Source organism: Episyrphus balteatus, chromosome 3 (assembly GCF_945859705.1).
Source record: "Episyrphus balteatus chromosome 3, idEpiBalt1.1, whole genome shotgun sequence".
In the NCBI taxonomy this organism is placed as follows: Eukaryota; Metazoa; Arthropoda; class Insecta; order Diptera; family Syrphidae; genus Episyrphus; species Episyrphus balteatus.
The window spans coordinates 7,994,866-8,015,833 of NC_079136.1; the positions used below are offsets into that span (position 1 = coordinate 7,994,866).

A 20,968-nucleotide genomic window follows, 5' to 3' on the forward strand; every position below is an offset into this window, starting at 1 on the left:
TTTATATTTCTGTTTTGTGTTCGGCGGATGATATATGATAGAATTAATGACGTAATCAGTTTTAAATATAGAATTTTTTTTACAGTTACATAGAATGGATGCGTTCAGCACGATAATATGTTTTATTATTTTAAGGGTGGAATTACATTATTCTGCTTTTATTTTTTTTTTCCAAAATTGGATTTTTCAGCCCTATTCTGCTATGTCAGCTATAACACGGACCCACTCATGGAATTTCAAAAAGAGGCGCACCTCTTGCGTCTCCGTGTAATATTTGACTATTCGATTCACGTGAAAGCATGTTTGGACTAGAGTCCAAAAATGAGCTTTATTTCGCAAACTATCTCATTTCTAATGTCAAATCCTACCCAGGTAACAATTTTGCTTCTATAAAGCTTTATAGAAGCAAAAGAAGCATGTATAAAGCTTTACAGAAGTCGGGTATTGAAAACAAAAATCGAAACTAGTGAAACATTTTTGAATGAGCATAAATTTCTCATAACAAGAAATTTCATTGAAAGTCATAATTCTAGGGTCGAACTACGGCATACGTTCGTTAAGCCTGGTACGCTGTTTGCGCTAAATTTTAGCCGAGATAAAATTCCTATACAAAGTTATTGATAATTTGTATGGGGAGCTAAAATTTAGCGCGAGCTGCGTACCAGGCTTTAAGAAGAAAAAGATAGAGACATAAAGCGTCAATACGTTAACGTACGTATGCCGTAGTTCGACCCCTGAATTTGAAAGAAATTTTCTTCAAAAAGTGAAACTCGTTCAAACTCGTTTTGTGATCCACAAATTTAAAAATAATGATGCAGAAAGCTAATTTTTTTGTTTAAAAAACAATTTTTGTAGTTTTTTCCAAAAACAAATAGCGCTAGAAAGAAATAAAATTTTTTTACTTTTGTAAATTTCGAAATTTTCACTTTTTAGGTCATTGTAGTTAAAGCCTGGTACGCTGCTCGCGCTAAATTTTAGCTCCCATACAAATTATAGAAAATTTTTAGCCGAGATAAAATGGATCCCATACAAGTTATCGATAATTTGTATGGAACTCATTTTAGCTCGGCTAAAATTTTTCGATAATTTGTATGGGAGCTAAAATTTAGCGCGAGCAGCGTACCAGGCTTAAGGCTTTAATCTGAATCTACTTATGTCGTTTTCTATTGACTTTTGAGATTATTGTGTAAAAATCTCAGATTTTCAACTAGTTTTGTAATTGTGTACGAAATCTGAGCGTATACAAAAAATAAAACAACAACAAATGTTCAGACAAATGTCAAACAGAGGAGTGTGTGTGAAAGTGCCTGTGTTTGTATGCGTGAATCTTGATAAAAATCCAGATTCAGATTTCTGATTCTCGGATTAATTTTTTTTGTCATTTTTTTTGAATCTCAAGACGCAAATAGATCATGAAATCTGAGATTTTTCCACTTCACCCCCCCTTTCAGCTGTCAGATTCACAAATCTCATTCTGAGATTCGTCAATAGAAAACGACATTAGCTAAATCTCGGATTAAGGGTAGGTGGAAACATAGTATAAAGGTAGGGTTGCCAGGCGTCCGGGTTTTCCCGGACATGTACTCTTTTTTGGCTGTGTGGGGGACGTCCGGGATAGTTTCTATCAATTGTCCGGGATTGTACTCTTTTCTAGCCTTTAAGTATCTCACTACTTGTATGCTACTCTTAATTCATTTAGCCCTAATTTTTCAATCGTCAGATAGACTATCATAAGAATAAATGTCAATATAAAAAAAAAACTTTTATTCCTAGGAATAAGCTCTGAGGTTTATCTGACTATTGAAAAATTGGCCCTTATTATTCAAAAGTCAAAAAGACCATTTCTTTACTTAGTAACTTACTAAAAATTTTATTTGCATTTAACTAAATCGTTTAAAATTTTGCGCAATTGGTTTTCAATGGAATTTAAAAAATTTTTTTAACTGGAATTGCATTGCAACTTTTGTAGTATTATAGCTCAAATGTTTATATTATAATACTATACCGAGAAGGCCTCTTTGTCTCAGAGTTTTTTTTTTTGTGAGAAAATAAGAAAAAATGCTACGGGAACAAGGGTTAAAAATGTGATTTTTACTTAAAAGTATTGTTCGGTTATTTTTTTTTTTATAAAATTATGCATTTTTTTTTTCCTAGTTTTGTACTCTTTTTTTTGTCCTTATTTGTCCGGGAAAGTCCGGGATTTTGCATCTCGATTACTAGTTTCGTCAAAATATATCTGGCAACCCTATATAAAGGTATAACTACAACGGCCATTTTTTGCAAAAAGTCAAAAAGTGGAAATTTTCAAACTCATTTTGATCACAAAACTAAAAATAATAGATGTGTTTTTTTGTTTATCTATATAGATTTTGTGTAAAAAAACGACATCGGGAGTTTTGAAATCCATGCAAATATTTGGCACCACTGTTCATACCATACACTTTGCCAGCTGTCTGTCAAAAATGTTGCTCTTGTTTTTTTTTATTTTAACTCCCAAGTGGGAAGGCCATAACATCCATGTTGGATGCAAAAAAATGTTCACAAAAAAACAAAAACCATTTGTATGGCCATGGCATCCATGTTGGATTCAAAAATTTTTTTTTTCACAAAAAACCAAAAATCATTGGTATATTTTTAGCTACATTTAGTTGCGTCGTTCTTGTGTTATAAGCGTTTGAAGGTAGCCATATTGATTTTTATTTCGATTTTGTAAAATTCAAAAGTGGAAACTTTTTTATTTTTATTTCTAACTTTTCGAAAAAACTTTGGTAATATTATGTATATATTTTTGTTCAACAATCTTATCAGGATCCATTTAAGATTTTTATCTGAAAAGTGCATTGCGTATATACCGAAATATAAACATTTCAATGCAACTATGTCAAACTAATTTTTGATAATTTTTTTCTATGAGAGCTTTTTTCAAACTTTATTTTCTTCGCTTTTTTTTTGTTTGTTAATATTTTCAGATATTTCTGTATGAACACAACAATTAAACTACCTTGGCACTACTGTTTTTATCGAGAGAAAGTAAAATCTGGATAATTATCTGGATTTTTCAAAAATCTATACAGATTAAGTTTTTGTTGTTTTTAACACGTAAATTGTTTCGATTTCAAAAATCTCGATGTCGTTTTTTGCACAAAATCTATATAGATAAACAAAAAACACACCTAATGATGCAGAAAGCTTATTTTTTGGGTTAAAAAACAATTTTTGTAGTTTTTTCCAAAAACAAATAGCGCTAGAGAGAAATACAAAATTTTTACTTTTGTAAATTTCCCACTTTTTAGGTCATTGTAGTTAAGGCTTAAAGGTATAACTACAACGGCCACTTTTTGCAAAAAGTCAAAAAGTGAAAATTTTCACACTCATTTTGTGACAGTTTTTCCTACTACAAAATTAAAAATAATGATGTAGAAAGCTTATTTTATGGTTTAAGAAACAATTTTTGTATTTTTTTCCAAAAACAAATAGCGCTAGAAAGAAATAAAAAAATTACTTTTGTAAATTTCCCACTTTTTCAATTTTTAAGTCATTGTAGTTATGGCTTAAAGCCTTAATGTAGCTCAAAAAGTGAAAAAGTACAAAAGTGAAAATTTTCAAACGCATTTTTGTATAGTTTTTCGGGCTGGAAAATTAAAACAAATGATGCAGAAAGCTTATTTATTTGGCCTAAAAAACAATTTGTATGCTCTTTTTCACAAAACAATTGCACTAGCCAGAAAAAAAATATTTTCACTTTTGTACTTTTTCAAAAAGTGGTGTATGTAGTTAAGGCTTAAGTCACCTAGATTGAAACGAAACTGTGAAACGATTATCGTTTTTTCGATTATCATTTTAAAAATTATGGAATGACACCTATGAATAATATTTAGGGCATGGCAAAAATACCGTTGGCCCAAGTGTTTGCTGCTTTATATAATCTGGTACCTGCGGCACTTTCAAAACTTCTTATATAAAGTATAACTACAACGGCCACTTTTTGCAAAAAGTCAAAAAGTGAAAATTTTCAAACTCATTTTGTGACAGTTTTTCCTACCACAACATTAAAAATAATGATGCAGAAACCTTATTTTTTGGGTCATTGTAGTTAAGGCTTTATCTTTAACGAATTCTGTTTATGAAATTGCCTTTGAGAACTAACAAAACTGCTAAAAAAAAAACTGCAAAGTTTCATCTAAAAATGAAGCCTCGTTAAAAAATATTTTTTCATAGGTAAGATATAGAGATACAAGAATTCAATGATATCTTTTTATGATTTATTTTTATTTAACTAATATGTAAAATGTACATTTCATTTTAGTATTTACTTGTTGGCAGACTTAAATAATTTAACGCTTTCAAGCTTTCGCAATTTCTTCAATTTTTACTACCGTCTATTATCTTAAAAGTAAACTATTTTTATTTCAATTAAAACAAACTCCAAGAACGAACGAAAAGAAAATTTTCTTTTCACTGATATACTCAAAGCGCTGATATCATTAAAGGCTTGGCCACACCGGAGGGTATGCGGTAGAGGTACGGGTAGCGGTAACGATATTTGTATGAAAAAAATTCCACACCTGAACGTTGATGTGTCAGTTTGGATTTTTTTTCATACAAGTACCCTCACCGCTACCCGTACCGCTACCGCATACCCTCCAGTGTGGCCAAGCCTTAAAGCACTATTTTATTTAAAAAAAAATAAAAACGATGGCATATGTCAGTTATTAAATTAGGCATTAAACATTACGAAAAAACTGCTTTATGAATAATTCCATTGGAACAAGCAGCATAAACCGTACCCGGTCCACCAAGACATATTGAATTAATACAATTACCAGCATCAGCTTCACCAACTGCAGTTGGTTTTGGCTTGTCAATGTCACTCCAACACTTGATTTTACCATCATATCCACCAGAAAGCAAAAACTTATCGTTTCCGCAAATAGAGTTAATAATCATTTCATGGCAGTCCTTTAAAGAAAATATTTTAATTTAATTTTCCAGTATTTAAGCCCAATTTATTCACTCTCCATTATGTTAATTAGAACTGCCATATTGCATAATAAATTTTAAAATTTCCTTTTTAAATGGTGACTTTAAATTTAATGAATTGTGAACAAATTGGGCCTTAGGTGTTTAAAAAATCCTTACATTTAATTCCCAAATTTGCAAAAACTTTTCACCTGGCAAATTTTTTGCCAGAACCAATCCTTTCCCTGTCCGATCAGTAAAAGCTATAAAAGACCTTTTATTATCAACCATTGTTCCCAAAAGTGTCAATGGCGCCCGACCAGGAAACACAGCTTTCGTTGAGTATTTTCCAGATTTTCCCGGCATTGCATCCGAAACAACAACATCTAGATCTCTTGCTGTAAATATTAAAGTACCTTCAGCGGCGAGTGATTTGACTTCTTCAACAATGTTGTATTTAAATAACATCTTATTATCCTGCCACTTGGTTACGACCCCTTTGTCATCTCCAGTATACAGTATATCCCCATCACAGTACATAGAATTAATGGAATCATCACATCGAACTAATTCTTCAATTTGTTCAGTATTGACAGGATCATTAATAAACTTAACACATCCGTCACAGCTGCTTGAATATAGCTTTCCCTTTTTATCGAACGCTATCGAATAAATGTATGACTCATGCATATCAAGAGTTTTTTTCAAATTGAGGTTGCTATCCCATATCTTGAACAATAAATAATTGGTATTTAGATACATTTCACCTTTGATCTTAAATAATTGGATTCATACTTTTATTTTTCCATCAGCACCTCCACTAAAAATGTGATTATTAGAATATGCAATGCAAACAGCATCACCTTCGTGTTTTTCCGTTGAAGAAACTTCTAGCTTGATCGGCATTTTTTCACCTTCGAATATCACAACAAACTGAGGACCTTCAAAAAACTGTTTTAGAACATTTTCTTTTGTTTATAAAAACGATGTATTTGATGGTCTTTTTTTAGAATTTCTAAAAATACATTTGTGAAAGTAAAATAAGTTTCGTACAAATTGAATGAATTCAGTGAGCTAATATTGGATGTTTGTCAATGAATTTAAAATTGAAATATAAAAAAATCCAAGATAGACTTGCTCTTGCAGTAAAAGTTGATTACAATTTATGTTAAGGCTTGGCCACACCGAAGGGTAGCGATACGGGTACTTGTATGAAACTGGCACATCAACGTTCAGGTGTGGAATTTTTTTTCATACAATTACCCGTACCTCTACCGCATGTACCCTTCGGTGTGGCCAAGACTTTAAAGGTTTGTATTAGTTAATTTAAATTAATTTGTTATTTATATGAAAAAAAAATTTAATAGATAATTTTGAAATTAAAAAAAATAAAATTTGTTTTTAAAATTACTGTAAAAAAAACATTGTAAACGTCTTTGACCTACAAAGAATATTTGATATTGTATCAAAGAATTTTTATAGTTTTTTTTATTTACTCAGAGAAAAAAAAATAGTTACTTTGTAACTATTTGCATAGTCACTTGTTAGAACTCAGTGAAATTTAGCGAATAACTATTTTTTAACAGAAAATAGTTACAAAATAGTTAAAAACGACTATTATAATAGTCAAGGCTTGACCACACCCGAAGGGTATATGCGGTAGCGGTACGGGTAATTGTATGAAAAAAGTTCTTAGCTAGAACAACAACGTTTAGGTGTGAAATATTTTTGATACAATTACCCGTACCTCTATCGCATATACCCTTCGGTGTGGTCTGGTCAAGCCTTCACATGTCAAAACCAAATAGTTGAAAATAACTATTGAAATAGTTAAAACTTACTATGCCGTAGTAATTACGTAACTATTACAATAGTAATTTTAAACTATTATGCTTATAGTAAAATATAACTATTATAATAGTCACTTTGCCAAAGCAAAAAAGTTAAAAGTAAGTAAATGTGCGAGTACAAGTTGAAGACATTTTTTTTTTTAAATCAAACAACACTTCGTGGAAAACCAGTGTCAAACCGTACAAATATTTTAAGAGTGTTGGTCTCAAATAAAAGTAAGAAATTATTAGCCGTGTTCCTTTGGAAATATTTATCTACTGCTAAGTACTTAAACCTGCTTTGAACTACTTTTTCAATACAGCAAAAGTAATTCAAAGTAGTTTTAAGTACTTAGCAGTAGATAAATGTTCCCAAAGGAACGCAGCTATTATTATATTTAATGTTATTCATAATCAATTGTTCCAAAATTATAAACCCATGTTTCAGTGAAGAAATTGTAACAAACAAAAATCATTTCCGAACAGGGAGAGCAAGCTATGACTATGACTCCTTTTTTAGTGTTTTAACCGTTGCTTTGTGACCCTGTAAAAAAGCAATTATTAATTTAAAAAAAAAAAATTATTTACTATTTCCTCATTTTTAGTGTTTTTTGCATATAGTTTTCTCTTTCGCCTTGGTGGGGAGGGGGAGGGGGTGGAGGTTAGATGGACCACCTCCTCCCCTCCAACTGTAAAAAATTCTTTGTATGTAGTCCCTCCATCTGACTATTTAAGACTTGGCCACACCAAAGGATACATGAGGTAACGCGTACGGGTAATTTTATGAAAAATATTCCACACCTAAACGTTGTTGTCTGGCCAAGCCTTTAAATAGTCACAAATAACTATTTTAATAGTTAAAATTGACTATTGAATAGTTAATTTGGAAAAAACTTCAATTTTGACTATTTAAACTGCCAAAAATAACTATTTTTAACTATTTAAAACAGTTATTCCGATTTAACTGTTTTTTAATAGTTAAAAAACAGTTAAAAATGACTATTTTTTTTCTCGTGTGTATGTTTTTTTTTTCAATAGTTTTTAATAAATAACAATAATAAATTCTGATAAGATTGTTGAACGAAATTACCTAACTTTAATTAAAAAAAAAAAAAACGAAAGAAATCAATATGGGTACCTTCAAACGCTTATAACATAAGAACGCCGCAACTAATGTTTATGGTTATGGTCGTAAAATGTAGCTGCGAATATAGAAATGATTTTTGGTTAAAAAAACAAAATGTTTGCATCCAACATTTATATGTCATGGCCACACAAATGGTTTTTGATTTTTTTGTAACATTTTACTATTATAGCTACTCAAACGATTATCAAATAGGGATAATTGTCACGAATCTTTCGGCACTACGAGTAGGGGCCAAATCGTCGCATCCGTTGACGAAACCTCAAGTGAACGAAAGACAATTACGTGATACATTAAACGAGCACAGCGATTGGAATGACGGCATACGTTAGAAAACAGAACATCATTTTTGGTAGAATCTACAACTGCATAGGCTAAAATATAATTGGGTGACAAATTTGACTTCGTCGACCAATGCTGTCTTTACCATAAGGGCACACGGGGCCCGTGCCCAGGGCCCCTATTCTGAGGGGGGCCCCGAAGGAACGAAAATTTCTCTCACACATTTATTCTCAAAACATTTTTGGCGGGCAGACCATCTAACAAAAATTTTAGTTTTTATATGGCAACCAAATAAAGTTTTTTCTACACCTATACGGAAAATATATGTTTTCAAAATGAAAACAAATTATGTGGCGTCGTATGCGGACAAAAATTTAAATCCAAACGACAAAACCCAAATTCAATTTTCCAAAAAATAAGACAATAATATTTTCAAAAAACAAGAAAAATATCTTTTTTATTAATAAAAACAACGAATTCTCTTCCATTATCTTTTTCTTTAAATAATAATTTCGTTTGAAGTTTGCAAAACTGTCAAATTTGTAGTGCGTGCTTAAATTAGTGTAAAAATATGTGTAGATTCGTATTAAAAGACGAAAAAAGAATCAATTCGTCGGCAAAAAAAAACATCAATACTTTTTCCGTTGGAAAACGTTTAAGAAAAAACTATTGCCGGCTCATCGACGGTACATCAATGTTTTGGTTCAATGGAAAACGCCATGGTACAATGGTTGGCACCCCCAAACATTTTTTAATTTGAATTGCGAATTGCTCTCGTATTCAATGTTCATTAAATAACTTAAAAAAAAATTGTTTTTCAAAAAAAAAAAAAAAAATAATTTTTTTTAAATCCAAAAATATTTTTTTTTAAGTTTTCTTAATTTTAATATTAGTATAAACCTTTTTATGTCAAAATTTTCATTGAAATCGGTTCTGTCGTTTACATTAACAAATCGTTTTGATGGCAATAGGTACCGTTAATAACGGTCCAAAAACATTTTTCTTCTATCAAAAGTGCGACTTTATTTGCAGCATTAGGCTAGGCGCACACATGCGATTTTGACCGCGCGATTATTCAGTCGCAAATTAGATGACAAGAATTTCAATGACTGTAAATCGCGGGAAGCATGTGTGTTCACAGGCATTGAAATCCATGTGATCCATTTTTGCGACTGAATAATCGCGCGACTAAAATCGCATGTGTGCGCCTAGCCTTACATGGGTTTTTTTCAAAGCAAAATCGTTATCCGTTTTTGAGAAATATCTCGAAAACTTTACATTGGATATATACGTTAAAAAGGAGACATTAAAATAAAATAACGGCTCTTGGAAATCACGTACAAATAGTTTGTACCGAGTTTTTAGCAAATCTATCAATCCGTTTGAGCTCTTTTTTTCCAATTCTTCAAACTGAAACTTATAACGGATACAGGGTATAATTATTGGCAATATAAAATGTACAATTATTGGCAGTGGCAACGTTTGATGTCTCAAACTAGGTACTTTATATGGAACGATATACTTGCACCCCTTTATAACCAACCATTGCCTTTTAGCCAACCATTGTACTTATTTTACTTTCCAAAAGGGCCCCAAATTCTTGTGTGCCCAAGGGCCCCAAGATAGTTAAAGACGGCCCTGTCGTCGACCCCTATGCGAGGATGGCCGAGCGGTCTAAGGCACCTGAATCAAGAAGCATTGTTGCCTTCTAAAGATATGGGAGCGTAGCCCGACAATCAATCTTGGTTCTATAAAGCTTTACAGATGCAATTGTTGCTTCTGTAAAGCATTATAGAAGCACAATTGTTAGTAGGGAGATGACGTGGGTTCGAATACCACTTTTGGCAAGAATTTAAAAAAAATTTGTTTATACATTTTATTATTTTTTTTATTATTTTTTGGCTAATCACGTCGTTTTATTTTAAAATATAATTTTTTTTTTCATATAATTCTAATTTGAGGAATTATAATTTTCTTGGTACTGGTGCTTTAATTTTGGTTCTGGTGCTTTGAACTCTTTTGGTGAAATTTTGGTTTGTTAATACATATATGCCCTAATGTATGCTTTCGTGATTTCAAACAGTTTGATTATTTTTAAAATAAGATATACTTATATTTTCTTTACTTTTTGAACCCGTTAACAATTTGTTTTGTTCGAAAGCTTCAAGCCAAACGAATGACATTCCGTTCAGTTGAATACGAAGTCGTTTGCTGTACGTATGACATCATGCCAAATGAACAGATTTCGTTCACGAGTTAAGGCTTAACTACATACACCACTTTTTGAAAAAGTACAAAAGTGAAAAGATTTTTTTTCTGGCTATCTCAATTGTTTTGTGATATAAAGAGTATACAAATTGTTTTTTAGACCAAAAAATAAGCTTTCTGCATCATTTGTTTTAAATTTTTAAACCTTAACTACATTGGCTCAAAAAGTGAAAAAGTACAAAAGTGAAAATTTCCAAACGCATTTTTGTATAGTTTTTTGGGATGAAAAATTAAAACAAATGATGCAGAAAGCTTATTTTTTGGTCTAAAATATAATTTGTATACTCTTTATCACAAAACAATTGCGATAGCCAGAAAAAAAATCTTTTCACTTTTGTACTTTTTCAAAAAGTGGTGTATGTAGTTAAGCCTTTATCCCAAAAAACTATACAAAAATGCGTTTGAAAATTTTCACTTTTGTACTTCTTCACTTTTTGAGCCAATATAGTTAAGGCTTTACTCGTTAACGCGTATGCGACGATTTGACCCCAGGGCCCCTGTTCTGTAACTTTATCACTGGCGATAAACGTTCCATTTGAGGTAGTACTTTACTCGTGAGTAGAAATCTACTACAACAACTACACTTTCGTATCTCCTCGAGTAGAAGATCGTGTGTTATTTGTAGTACTAGATCTACTCATGAGTAAACTACCACCTCCAATGGAACAGGGCTATTATTTAAATTTTTGCTGCCGGAAAAACTATCAAAAAATGCGTTTGAAAATTTTCCCTTTTTGCAAAAAGTGGCCATTGTAGTTATGCCTACGCGAACCACTTTTGCTGTTGCTGCTTTCAATCTGTTTCATGCTTAATTCCAAATGACAGCCATTTATATCGTAAAATATTCTACTACCCTACGAACACATCCCATTTTACATGACACCGCTTTACGATATCGACGCGACAAATCAAAAGTTATGACATTTGTGTGAAAGGTGTGCCTTGAATTGAAATGAAATTTATCAATTCGATTCGAGAGTGCAAGAGTAGAGTGATATTTATTTATATTTTTTTTTTATGTTTAAAATAATCATAAATAAACAATAATTAACCTCTAACCACGTCAATTACAATTTGAACAAGAAAAATACATTAACTTAACTAAACAAAACGAAATGCATACAAATTGCATTCAAATTGATGAAAATATCAAAAACATGAAATAAAAAAGAGAAGAAAAGAAAAAAAGAAAGAAATGTACGTGATATGGCAGACAATTTAATTACCAACTAATTATAAATGGAAATGGATTACTCAACGTTTTACATTGCTTTTATGACAATAAATGTAACATTAACATTTATTATGATGCTGGCAGCTTGCCTTTGTTGCAAGAAAAAGATTCCCAAGTAAGTTTTTTTTATCCTTTTTTTTAGTTTGTTTTAATTTTATATGAAGTATGGTTGAAATTGGAGAAGGAAAGAAACTTGGTTTTTTTTTTTCATAACGCAAAGACCTTTCTACCGTATCAATCATGGAGAGATGGAGAAAGTAGGTAGAATTATCGTAGAATACACACTCGACTCTTATGTGGACGCCACTGACCCACAAATTCATACAATACGATAGAATTTCATTGAAAAAAAAAAAATAGTTTTTATAAAGTTTGTTTTATAATTTGTTTTATTTTATGGAATATAAAATTTGTATTGAGGGAATTTTTAAGGGAAATAAACAAAACTTGTTATTTGCTTGAACTTAGTTGTATAAACTTTTTACGCACAAACATTTTCATAATGTAAATGGATTATGTTGATGGATTCATCAAAAAGAGCAGCGGTAGAGTCAGTCCAATTCCTTGCCATCTGCATCCATCTACGCGTACGGATTTGGTTGCGGCCACTATTTATTCGAACGTTGTTTCATTTATGTTTACTCTGTTTAAAATATTTATTTAATGTGATTACTTTGCTCAAAGTCACTGTACACTTTGTAATCATATTAATTAAATAATCTTTTAACATCCTCTTATGTTTAATCTGATTTTATTGTTAAGATATAACAATCTGAGAATTAAGAGTTGTAACGTTGGTTGAGGCCCAAATCTACAGCGGATTGTAGCCGCCTTATGGCGCTGGTCACCCTTAAGTAAGTAAGTAAGTAACGTTAGGAATAAGTCAGGTTACATTGTACAGGGTGGTAATTGGACAAGACGTATAATCTCACTCGGATCTTATTGGATTCATTGTGCTCACCAGGGGTTAAATTGTGAAGGATTTGGATGAATAACAGAAGTGGATCGTGGAATTTAAGGTATTGGTATCGGGTACCTCTCTCAGCCATACTTAAATATGAATAAATTTCATGATGTTCTTTATGGGCAAGAATGAGTAGTCATATAGTTCTTCAAAAAAAAGAATTCTCCTAAATTTTTTTTTCAGGTTCTAGCTAAGCTGTGATATCAGTCTTCGTCCATCTCTTCGTCTTGACACTCTCCACTCAGATACATAGCTAATCGATAAGCTCAATTGTTATTTTAAAATTTGGAACGATTCCTTTTTATTTTGAACACGAAAACAAAGCGTTTTTTCGATATGAAGCAAATTAAAAAGTAAACTTTTTACTATCTAATGTTATAACAGTGTTTTTACATACATAATCGCTAGCTGAGAATGATAGGGTTGTATGTTTGCAGGGTTTTCTATAAAACATACAACCTTATAATTCTCAGCCATCGGTATGTAAGTACACTCGTAATACGAAAATAGCAGTGCTCACACAATTTTCATAAAAAGTTAAATATTTTTATCGTACTGCAGTTTAAAATTATTCTTTAAAAATCTTTGTCTTCTGTCAAAAACTGTTAAAATCTTTCCAATATTTTTTTATTGTATCTTCAAAAAACTTCAGAAAATGAGTTTTAAAACAAAAAAAAAATTAAAAGTCATTCAAGATTTCGTTGTGCCATTTTTGTATGGAAATTTTCGTTTCGCTTCAGCTGCGTAGTAGGCTTAAAGAAAAAATATTACAACTTTTTTTTACAAGGCCTTAACTATATTGGGTCGAAAAGTGAAAAAGTACAAAAGTGAAAATATTCCAACGCATTTTTGTATAGTTTTTCGAGCTCGAAAATTAAAACAAATGATGCAGAGAGCTTAGTTTTTGGCCTAGAAAACAATTTGTGCACTCTTTTTTACAAACTAACAGCACGAAAAAAATATGGCCCATGAAGTTAAGGGTTAAATAGGTCATTTTTGAGTAAGGCATCTTTATAAGTTGGGCATTATAGAGTTTTTTTTTTTAAATAGGACGTTTCCATAAGTAAGGCATTTTTGAAGGTAGGGCAATTTTATAAGAAGGGTATTTTTTAAGGTAGGGTATTTTTTTAATTAGGGTATTTTTTAATGTAGGGCATTTTTGAAGGTAAGGCATTTTTGATGGTACGGCATTATTGAATATGATTATTTTTTAAGGTAGGGCAGTGGCGCTTTCCTCTAGTATAGTTCAAAATCAAAAAGTAATTTTTGAAAAAAATGTCGCTTTATACATTCTTACGCGAACGTATCGATATGAAGCGGAGTCACATTTAGTGTTGCAATGGTAATATTTGGGGCAGGGGTAATACTAAAAAGTATGAAAGAAGTAGTCTAAATAATTATTTTTGAATGCAGTTATCATCAAAATAAATTACAACTCATAACAGAAAAAGAAAGGAAATAGATGTGACAACGTAGAGTTAGTCTTACATTAGCAAGCATTGACGCAATCTCTTGTGGCTTATTATATTTTTGGTGTGACCACATGTTTTATTCTCCTCTCGTGTATTTTTAGAAATGAATTCATGGGAATGGAAGGAATGGTTAAGCTTAAAAATCCTGACGATCAAATTATTATCAACAACGTCGACCATACAACATCACAAAATGATTTAAATCTATCAACAATATCCAATGGAGATTCAGAAAAGAGGTTTGTTTAATTCAATATATTTTTTATGTTTAACTCTATTAAACACATTTCTCGTTTATTTGTTGAATAGAGCTAGCAGTGCCCCTCATCGAAGTCTACCAGACATTCCAATAAACGATACTGTTGACAATGGATCAGAACTGTATGAAACAGTTGCTGATAAATTGGCAGGAAAAACTCAAGACAAAAGCCGTTCGTTGATTTTATTTTTTAATATTGGAATTCATATTTATATTTTATTAATTTTGTATTAGCTAATCCAAGTCTAAAGAAGCAGACAAGTGTATCTCAACACAGCTCAATTAGCCAGGCTGATGATTTTAGTTCACCATACTCAAGAGTTAAAAACGCACCACATGATTATGCAAAGGTAATGAATTTACCCACTTTGTTTGGAAGATGTTTTTTAAACTATTTTTTGTCTCCCATCAAAGGTTCGTAATATGGAACATCCATATGCTCAACTAAATGCTCCCAGTACAAGTTCTGCAGTCGCCGGAAGTAGAAGCCAGCTAACATTTGAAACAGTTGACGTATTATCCAACGACAACTCAGACTCTCATCGCGGATCGAATCAAAGCCTTTTGGTTGGTTCAGTAGATGTTCATCAAGAAATGATTGGAGCCGCATCAGCAATAGCTGGAATGGTTTCTGCAAGTCAAGATCTTCCTTATATGACGCCTCCAATTGTTCAACAACCATATTTTAGTGGTGACTCACAAGACTCTTCAAGTAAATTGATTTCAAAATAATTCTGATGAAGTTGTACGTATATTAACTGAGCTTTTTTTCAGAAGGTTACACCAGTATAAGTGTTCGAGAGCCATTGGCAAATATATTAGCCCAATCGAAAGTTCGTCACAATCGTTTGATTAAAGAAGGAAATGATTCTCATTATGCAACTGTATCTGATGATTCAGGTTTGAAATTTTTTAGTATTTCCGACAAAGCAAAAGTAACCGTTTTCTCTTAGATGAAACTTATGCAGCTATTGAAGATCCAAATAATCGTGCTGTTGCTGCTGAAATATATACCAGTGGATCAGAGACATATGCTCAAATTCAGCCATCTAATCAGCCGATTGTAGTGGCAGTTGAAATTAATACTAACACCTCATCTATATTACGAATGCAAGATAGTGCGGATAGTGCAAGTAGTAGTAATACTAGAACTAGTATAAAACCATCCGATTGCACTCCAATTCCTCCGCCAGTAGATAGTTTACGTGCTCAAATGCATTCGAGGCAGGCATCCTCGTCATCGAATAATAGTTCAATGGGAAATTTAGGCTCGCCAAAACCGGAGAAACGCCAAGCGAACTCTCCACTTCCCCCAACACCCAAAAATCAACAATTCCTGAGTAGTAACTCAAATCTCACATCAACATGTTCCTTAGCTTCGGGTAGGAACTCTGTCGCATCTGTGATCGAATGTATACTTCCGCAGGATGGAAGTAGTGCCGAAGATTCTCCCATCAAAAAGAAAAACTTTAGTCCGTCCAAAGATAAGGACATTGAAGGAATGTATGCAAAAGTAAGATCATCAAATATTTGTTTCCAAGAAGAATTTTTTAATTTTGTTTGTATATTTTAAGGTTATGAAGAAAAATAAATTCTCGCAAAATTCTTCCTCTCAAAATAACTCTCCTATTCTCGGTCGCAAGGTCTTAGAGAACAATGCTTCCATTCAAGAAATGACTAAAATTACCAACGAAAATGTTAATTTTAAGGATTATGTGATAAATGTTATGCACGAACCACCATCATCAAGTAAGTTTTATTGTCATTAAGCAATCATGAACTCTTTTTTTTAACTAAAAAATGTTTTTTTAAGGTATAAGACGGCAACGAAGTAACAGCTATTGTACTAAAGACGATGGCTATGAAACCATTCCAGCTGATAAAATTAAAGAAAAATCAAGTACAATTGAAAATCGTAAATCAGACTGCTACGCACAGATGTTGCAGAGTGAACGACTTGTCGAACGGGGTAACTATTAGCCAATAAAAATTCTATCTCAAAAAATTCTATCCACATTGAACTGATAGAATATACGCGCGAATATAAAAATAATGCCAATCCAAAATGCTAGCCTCTCTAAAACGTTATTCCAAATGATTTCTAAAAAGCAAGTAAGCAAAACAGTTTGATTTATTGCTCGTTCGTGTTTTTTTTTTCTGTTTTATAATTTGTGTTTTTTAAAGAAAAATCATCATCGTTCACGTATCATCTTTGTTGTATTATTTTTTAAGTTTTAAATCTTTGAAAATTTGTTGTGGTAGAAAATGTAATTTTTGAAAGTGTAGAGTTTTGTTGTGTTTTAAATGAATTAATTATTTACTTTTTTAATCTACTTTTCGTCGCGTTTTGCGGTTTTTGTTTTTGTTTATATTTATGAAAACATTACTGCTCCTTTATATAGTTTTGTAAATAATTAAGAACTAAATATTCGCGTAAATGTATGGCTTTAAGAAAGGATTAATGGAAAAAAATATTTTTTAAATGACTTAATTACACTTATAATCTTAATTACACTTATAATCTAAGGTCTTAAAAAAATGATTGAAATGCGAATCGGATTGGGGTCAAAATTCTGCATGTGCCAAAATTCGGATTCCAAAATTCTGTATTTTAAGATTCTGCAAGTCCAAAATTCAGTATTTTTAAATTCTGTATTTTAAAATTCTGTAAATGCAAAATTCTGTATTCCAAAGTTCTGTAAATGATAAAAGAAAATTTTTTCTTTTATCATATACAGAATTTTGGAGTAAAGATTTAAGGATTTCGTTCTAACGGTTCTTATACACTGTTATACTTAATTTCTTCATTGAAAACAAATTGTTCAACAGACAAAATAAAAATGTATAGGTTTGGAATATACAGAATTTCAAAAAAAGCAGAATAATGGATTTGCAGAATTTTGAAAACAGAATTTTGGATTTACAAAATTTTGAAATACAGAATGATAGAAAAGCAGAATAATGGAATACAGAATTATATTCATAAAGAATTTTTTATTTAGATAAAGAATTTTGGTCGTACAGAATTTTGAAATACAGAATAATAACCCGTTCCCTCATCAATCACTGGGTTGTGTCTTTTGAGCTTCAAATATTTTGATTTAACTTAACGTTAAGGCAGAATAGATTAATCTATTTACTTTCAAATACAAGTCAACCCAGGTCTTCTTACATTTACTTTAACTAAGAGTGCCAACTTTGCATTTGAAGAAGAAATAATTTGTTTGGATACCAGATATTTGCTATTAAATTTACTGATATATATAAACATTTTTCTGTTAATACAACTGTTCAAGTGTTCTTAAATCTGTTTAAAGTTGTAGCTGGATTTTTTCGCTTGTTTGTTTTAATCCTTTATTATTCAAAAATTAATTTACAATTTCATATACTCCTGCTAAGCTTAGGCTTTTCTGCAGAAGAGTGTGTTACAATCTAATTTTATATAATAATTAAAATTTCAATTCCAAAACTAAAATTTTATTTCAAATAACATTGTTTTCAGTTACAAAAAAAATTAGTTAATTCCATTATCTTGTTTTAAAATTTCGTATGTTTTTTAGTTCTTGAAAGAAAGAATTTAAATGGATAGAATGTACTGCAGCTGTCTTTTTCAATATGTGCTGTAGCTTCTTGGGATTTGAAGAATACATTGTTCTCGTTGCCTTGTGTTGAATTGGTCGAATGAAACCAATATTTATCTTTATCTAATGTACTTTCAGTACATTAAATTTGCTTTCTGTATGATGCCTGCTAATATTTTGGTTCTAATCACTCAGGGACTGTTCTCAGAGAATTTATGGTCCCTGTCTTTAAGATTGTCTTTGTGATGCCGTCGGTATTAGGTTGTTTGATGTTTTTTTCGGATTTTCAAAAATCAAGTTGCGAAGAAAACTTCATTCTATATCATAACGTCATCATTTTGGACGAAGAATCGTTACCAGTTAAGCTGAAATTCCGCAGGCAAAAATAAATATTTTTGAAATAACAAAACAAAAAAATGTATTTAACAAAAATGTTGTTTCGTTTTTTAAGTCATGGACGTTTCATTCTTTTAGTTTGTTGATACTTTTTAAAATCATCACCATCATGTTTTTACAAACTGTTTTTAATTCATTTTCCTTTTTTCAAGGCCTATCACCACCACGTCTACCTGCTGTGGCTCTAATTAAAAACTTTCCAACTGATTCCTCACTAGACGCGGTATTAAAACTGACCAACAATGAACCCGGGTATGAAAGTTTACCCGATCAATCTTCAGCCAATAATAGCGATCCTGGCTATGAGACACTTGTTAAAACAACTGAAAATCAATCCCAAAGAAAAACAACTTCTGACTATGATCCAAACTACGAGGTATTACATCCTACTAAATACTGTACAACAGGCTCAGATGATGGTTATGCAAAAGTAATGGAAAAGCCTCGAATCGACTTTGATGACATGATTGATGGCTACAGCAAGGTTAAGGAGAGAAATAACATTGACGAAGACATTCCCGGCTATAGTCGCATTGGAGAACCCAAAACTGAAGACAGTACTAAGCTACATGACTATGCCAGCATAGCCGAAGCACAAAAATTCAAAGAAAGCATCACAATAAATTGTAACAACAACAATAACTATGAAAAGAATTCCGAATTGTACTCAAAACTATTGCAACAACAACCACCACCGCCGCCTTTTCCACCAAATTCATTTGAAAAACCTTTAACTTCTCCTTCAACAACAAGCCAAAGTAGTAGTGCAGATCAAGTGCTTATAATTAAAACTAGCAGCGACACGCCCACAACCACCCTCAGCAGCAGCAGTCATCAATTATTGCCATCGAGTAATTATGAATCATTAACAGGCAGCGATTCGGATCCAAATTATGAATCAGTGCGTTATTTAGACTTGGAGAATCCTTACGAACGATTAAATACAGAATCTACAAATACAGCTACAGTTAGCTCTGACATGCCTCTCAGTACACCATCTAGCACTGATGGTAAGAATTCTAATAGTGATTCGAAGCTTCTCAGTAGCACGGGTACGGGTACTGGTACCGGTGAGAGTGCAACAGCTAGTGAAAATGGAGATGTAGACGATTACTTTCAAGTCTGATTGCGCACATCTTCCTACCATCATACTTAAAAACGTCATTAGAGGCAATTTAAAACAAATAAATAAAACTTGATTTAATTTATTTTCTATTTGTTCTTAAAAAAACTAAAAAAAAACTACGTATAGATTAAAATATTAGATTTAAATCGAAGCTACGGACTTTTTTGTTTTGTCCAGCAGCGCACTGCAGTAGTTTTCCTGTTTAGCGGCTAGCGATATAGAAAATGAATGTGATTTAAGCTTTTAAAAAAATTCTGTAGGTTATTTCTGAGATCTGTCTGTATATCATCACACCTAAACTTATAATATCATTATTTTGTATTCCTTGTTTTTTTTGTTTTCCTTTTTTATTTTAATTATTTTGTTTCTCTGTACAAAATTTGTTCCGTACAAAGTATTATTCATATAAACCAATTTAATTTGCTAAGTACCTATCTACTTTTATATAAAATAAAGTAAAACAAAATTGTTTAAACAAGAAAAAAAGTTATGTCATCAATAATTTTAAGTAACTTTTTTTAAGCATTTATGTGTAGCACAATGACAAACTACAAACCACACTATTTTTCAATGTCTCTGTTTATTATTTTTTTTAATGATAATAATAATTATATTTTTGTTTTGTTGTTTAAATGAACACTTCTGTAATATTTATGCATTTGCTTTTATAGCAAACAAAAAAACCCTTATTTAAGAAAAAAAAAAAAAAATTTAAAAAAAATTGTAGATTTTAAGAAATTTTTTATATATCATATAAATGTGTGTATAATATTATATATAAAATATTTATTTCTTTACAAGACTTGCATAGAAATAAAAAAACTTAATAATATTTATTAAAAAAAAACTGTTACGATGTGTTTTTATGTTACTTTATTAATTATTTCATAACACATTCATAACGATCTCAAGACTTAAATCGCATAAAACTGCTGGTGCGGGTGGCCTATCGGCCGAAATGTTTGAAGCAATTGGAGATGAACTGTTCAGGAGCATACACGAACTCATCTTATGGTCGGAACAAAATATTCCCAATGAATGGAGACTCCGCTTAGCATGTACCATCTACAAGAAGAGAGACGCTCTGAAGTTTGTCGGCTATTTTGTGTACTCGCCTAGAACCTGATCGCCTTTCATCAGGTGTGAGGTAAATTAAACATCCACAGAGTTGTTCATGGCGGAGAGCGATGGCGCGCTGGTGTAGTTGTTAGTCCCCTTAGCGATCATGTAAGTAACAAAAAAAAAAAAAAATGGCACGCATACACCTCAGTGACCGCTTAAATTTTAATCTTGAAAATTGATACAAAACTTGTCTACCGCTCAAAAAAAAAAAAAAACAAAGAATTAAACTTACCAGACTTTTCTCAGTGATATCTGTTGTTATCATGGTAAACCGTCAAACTTAAAACTCGGATTTCTAATTTTTTTATATAAAAGAAGAAGAAGAAGAAAAT

At 31.5% G+C, this 20,968-nt stretch overlaps 2 protein-coding genes across 4 annotated transcripts; one reads left to right on the forward strand and one right to left on the reverse strand.

The window, feature by feature from the left end:
* Nucleotides 1-4,680: 4,680 nt before the first annotated feature.
* Nucleotides 4,681-5,979, reverse strand: LOC129913884 (F-box/WD repeat-containing protein lin-23). Of its 2 annotated transcripts, XM_055992849.1 has the most exons (4): nucleotides 5,755-5,979; nucleotides 5,280-5,688; nucleotides 5,140-5,222; nucleotides 4,681-4,959 (listed from the first exon to the last, which is right to left on the reverse strand). In XM_055992849.1, the coding sequence occupies exons 1-4, from the start codon at nucleotides 5,863-5,865 to the stop codon at nucleotides 4,732-4,734; spliced, it is 831 nt and encodes a 276-aa protein (XP_055848824.1). In that variant the 5' UTR covers nucleotides 5,866-5,979; the 3' UTR covers nucleotides 4,681-4,731. The 2 variants fall into 2 exon arrangements, with proteins under 2 accessions (XP_055848824.1, XP_055848823.1); XM_055992848.1 differs by having other exon boundaries at nucleotides 5,140-5,688; nucleotides 5,755-5,974.
* Nucleotides 5,980-11,409: 5,430 nt separating this feature from the next.
* On the forward strand, nucleotides 11,410-20,207 carry LOC129913876 (serine-rich adhesin for platelets). 2 transcript variants are annotated; one of them, XM_055992838.1, is made up of 10 exons: nucleotides 11,410-11,831; nucleotides 14,254-14,391; nucleotides 14,462-14,583; nucleotides 14,646-14,761; nucleotides 14,826-15,123; nucleotides 15,189-15,311; nucleotides 15,365-15,924; nucleotides 15,986-16,160; nucleotides 16,225-16,380; nucleotides 18,541-20,207. In XM_055992838.1, exons 1-10 carry the CDS (start codon nucleotides 11,722-11,724, stop codon nucleotides 19,512-19,514), a joined length of 2,772 nt encoding a protein of 923 aa, XP_055848813.1. In that variant the 5' UTR covers nucleotides 11,410-11,721; the 3' UTR covers nucleotides 19,515-20,207. The 2 variants fall into 2 exon arrangements, with proteins under 2 accessions (XP_055848813.1, XP_055848812.1); XM_055992837.1 differs by having other exon boundaries at nucleotides 15,186-15,311; nucleotides 18,541-20,205.
* The last annotated feature ends 761 nt before the right edge of the window (nucleotides 20,208-20,968 follow it).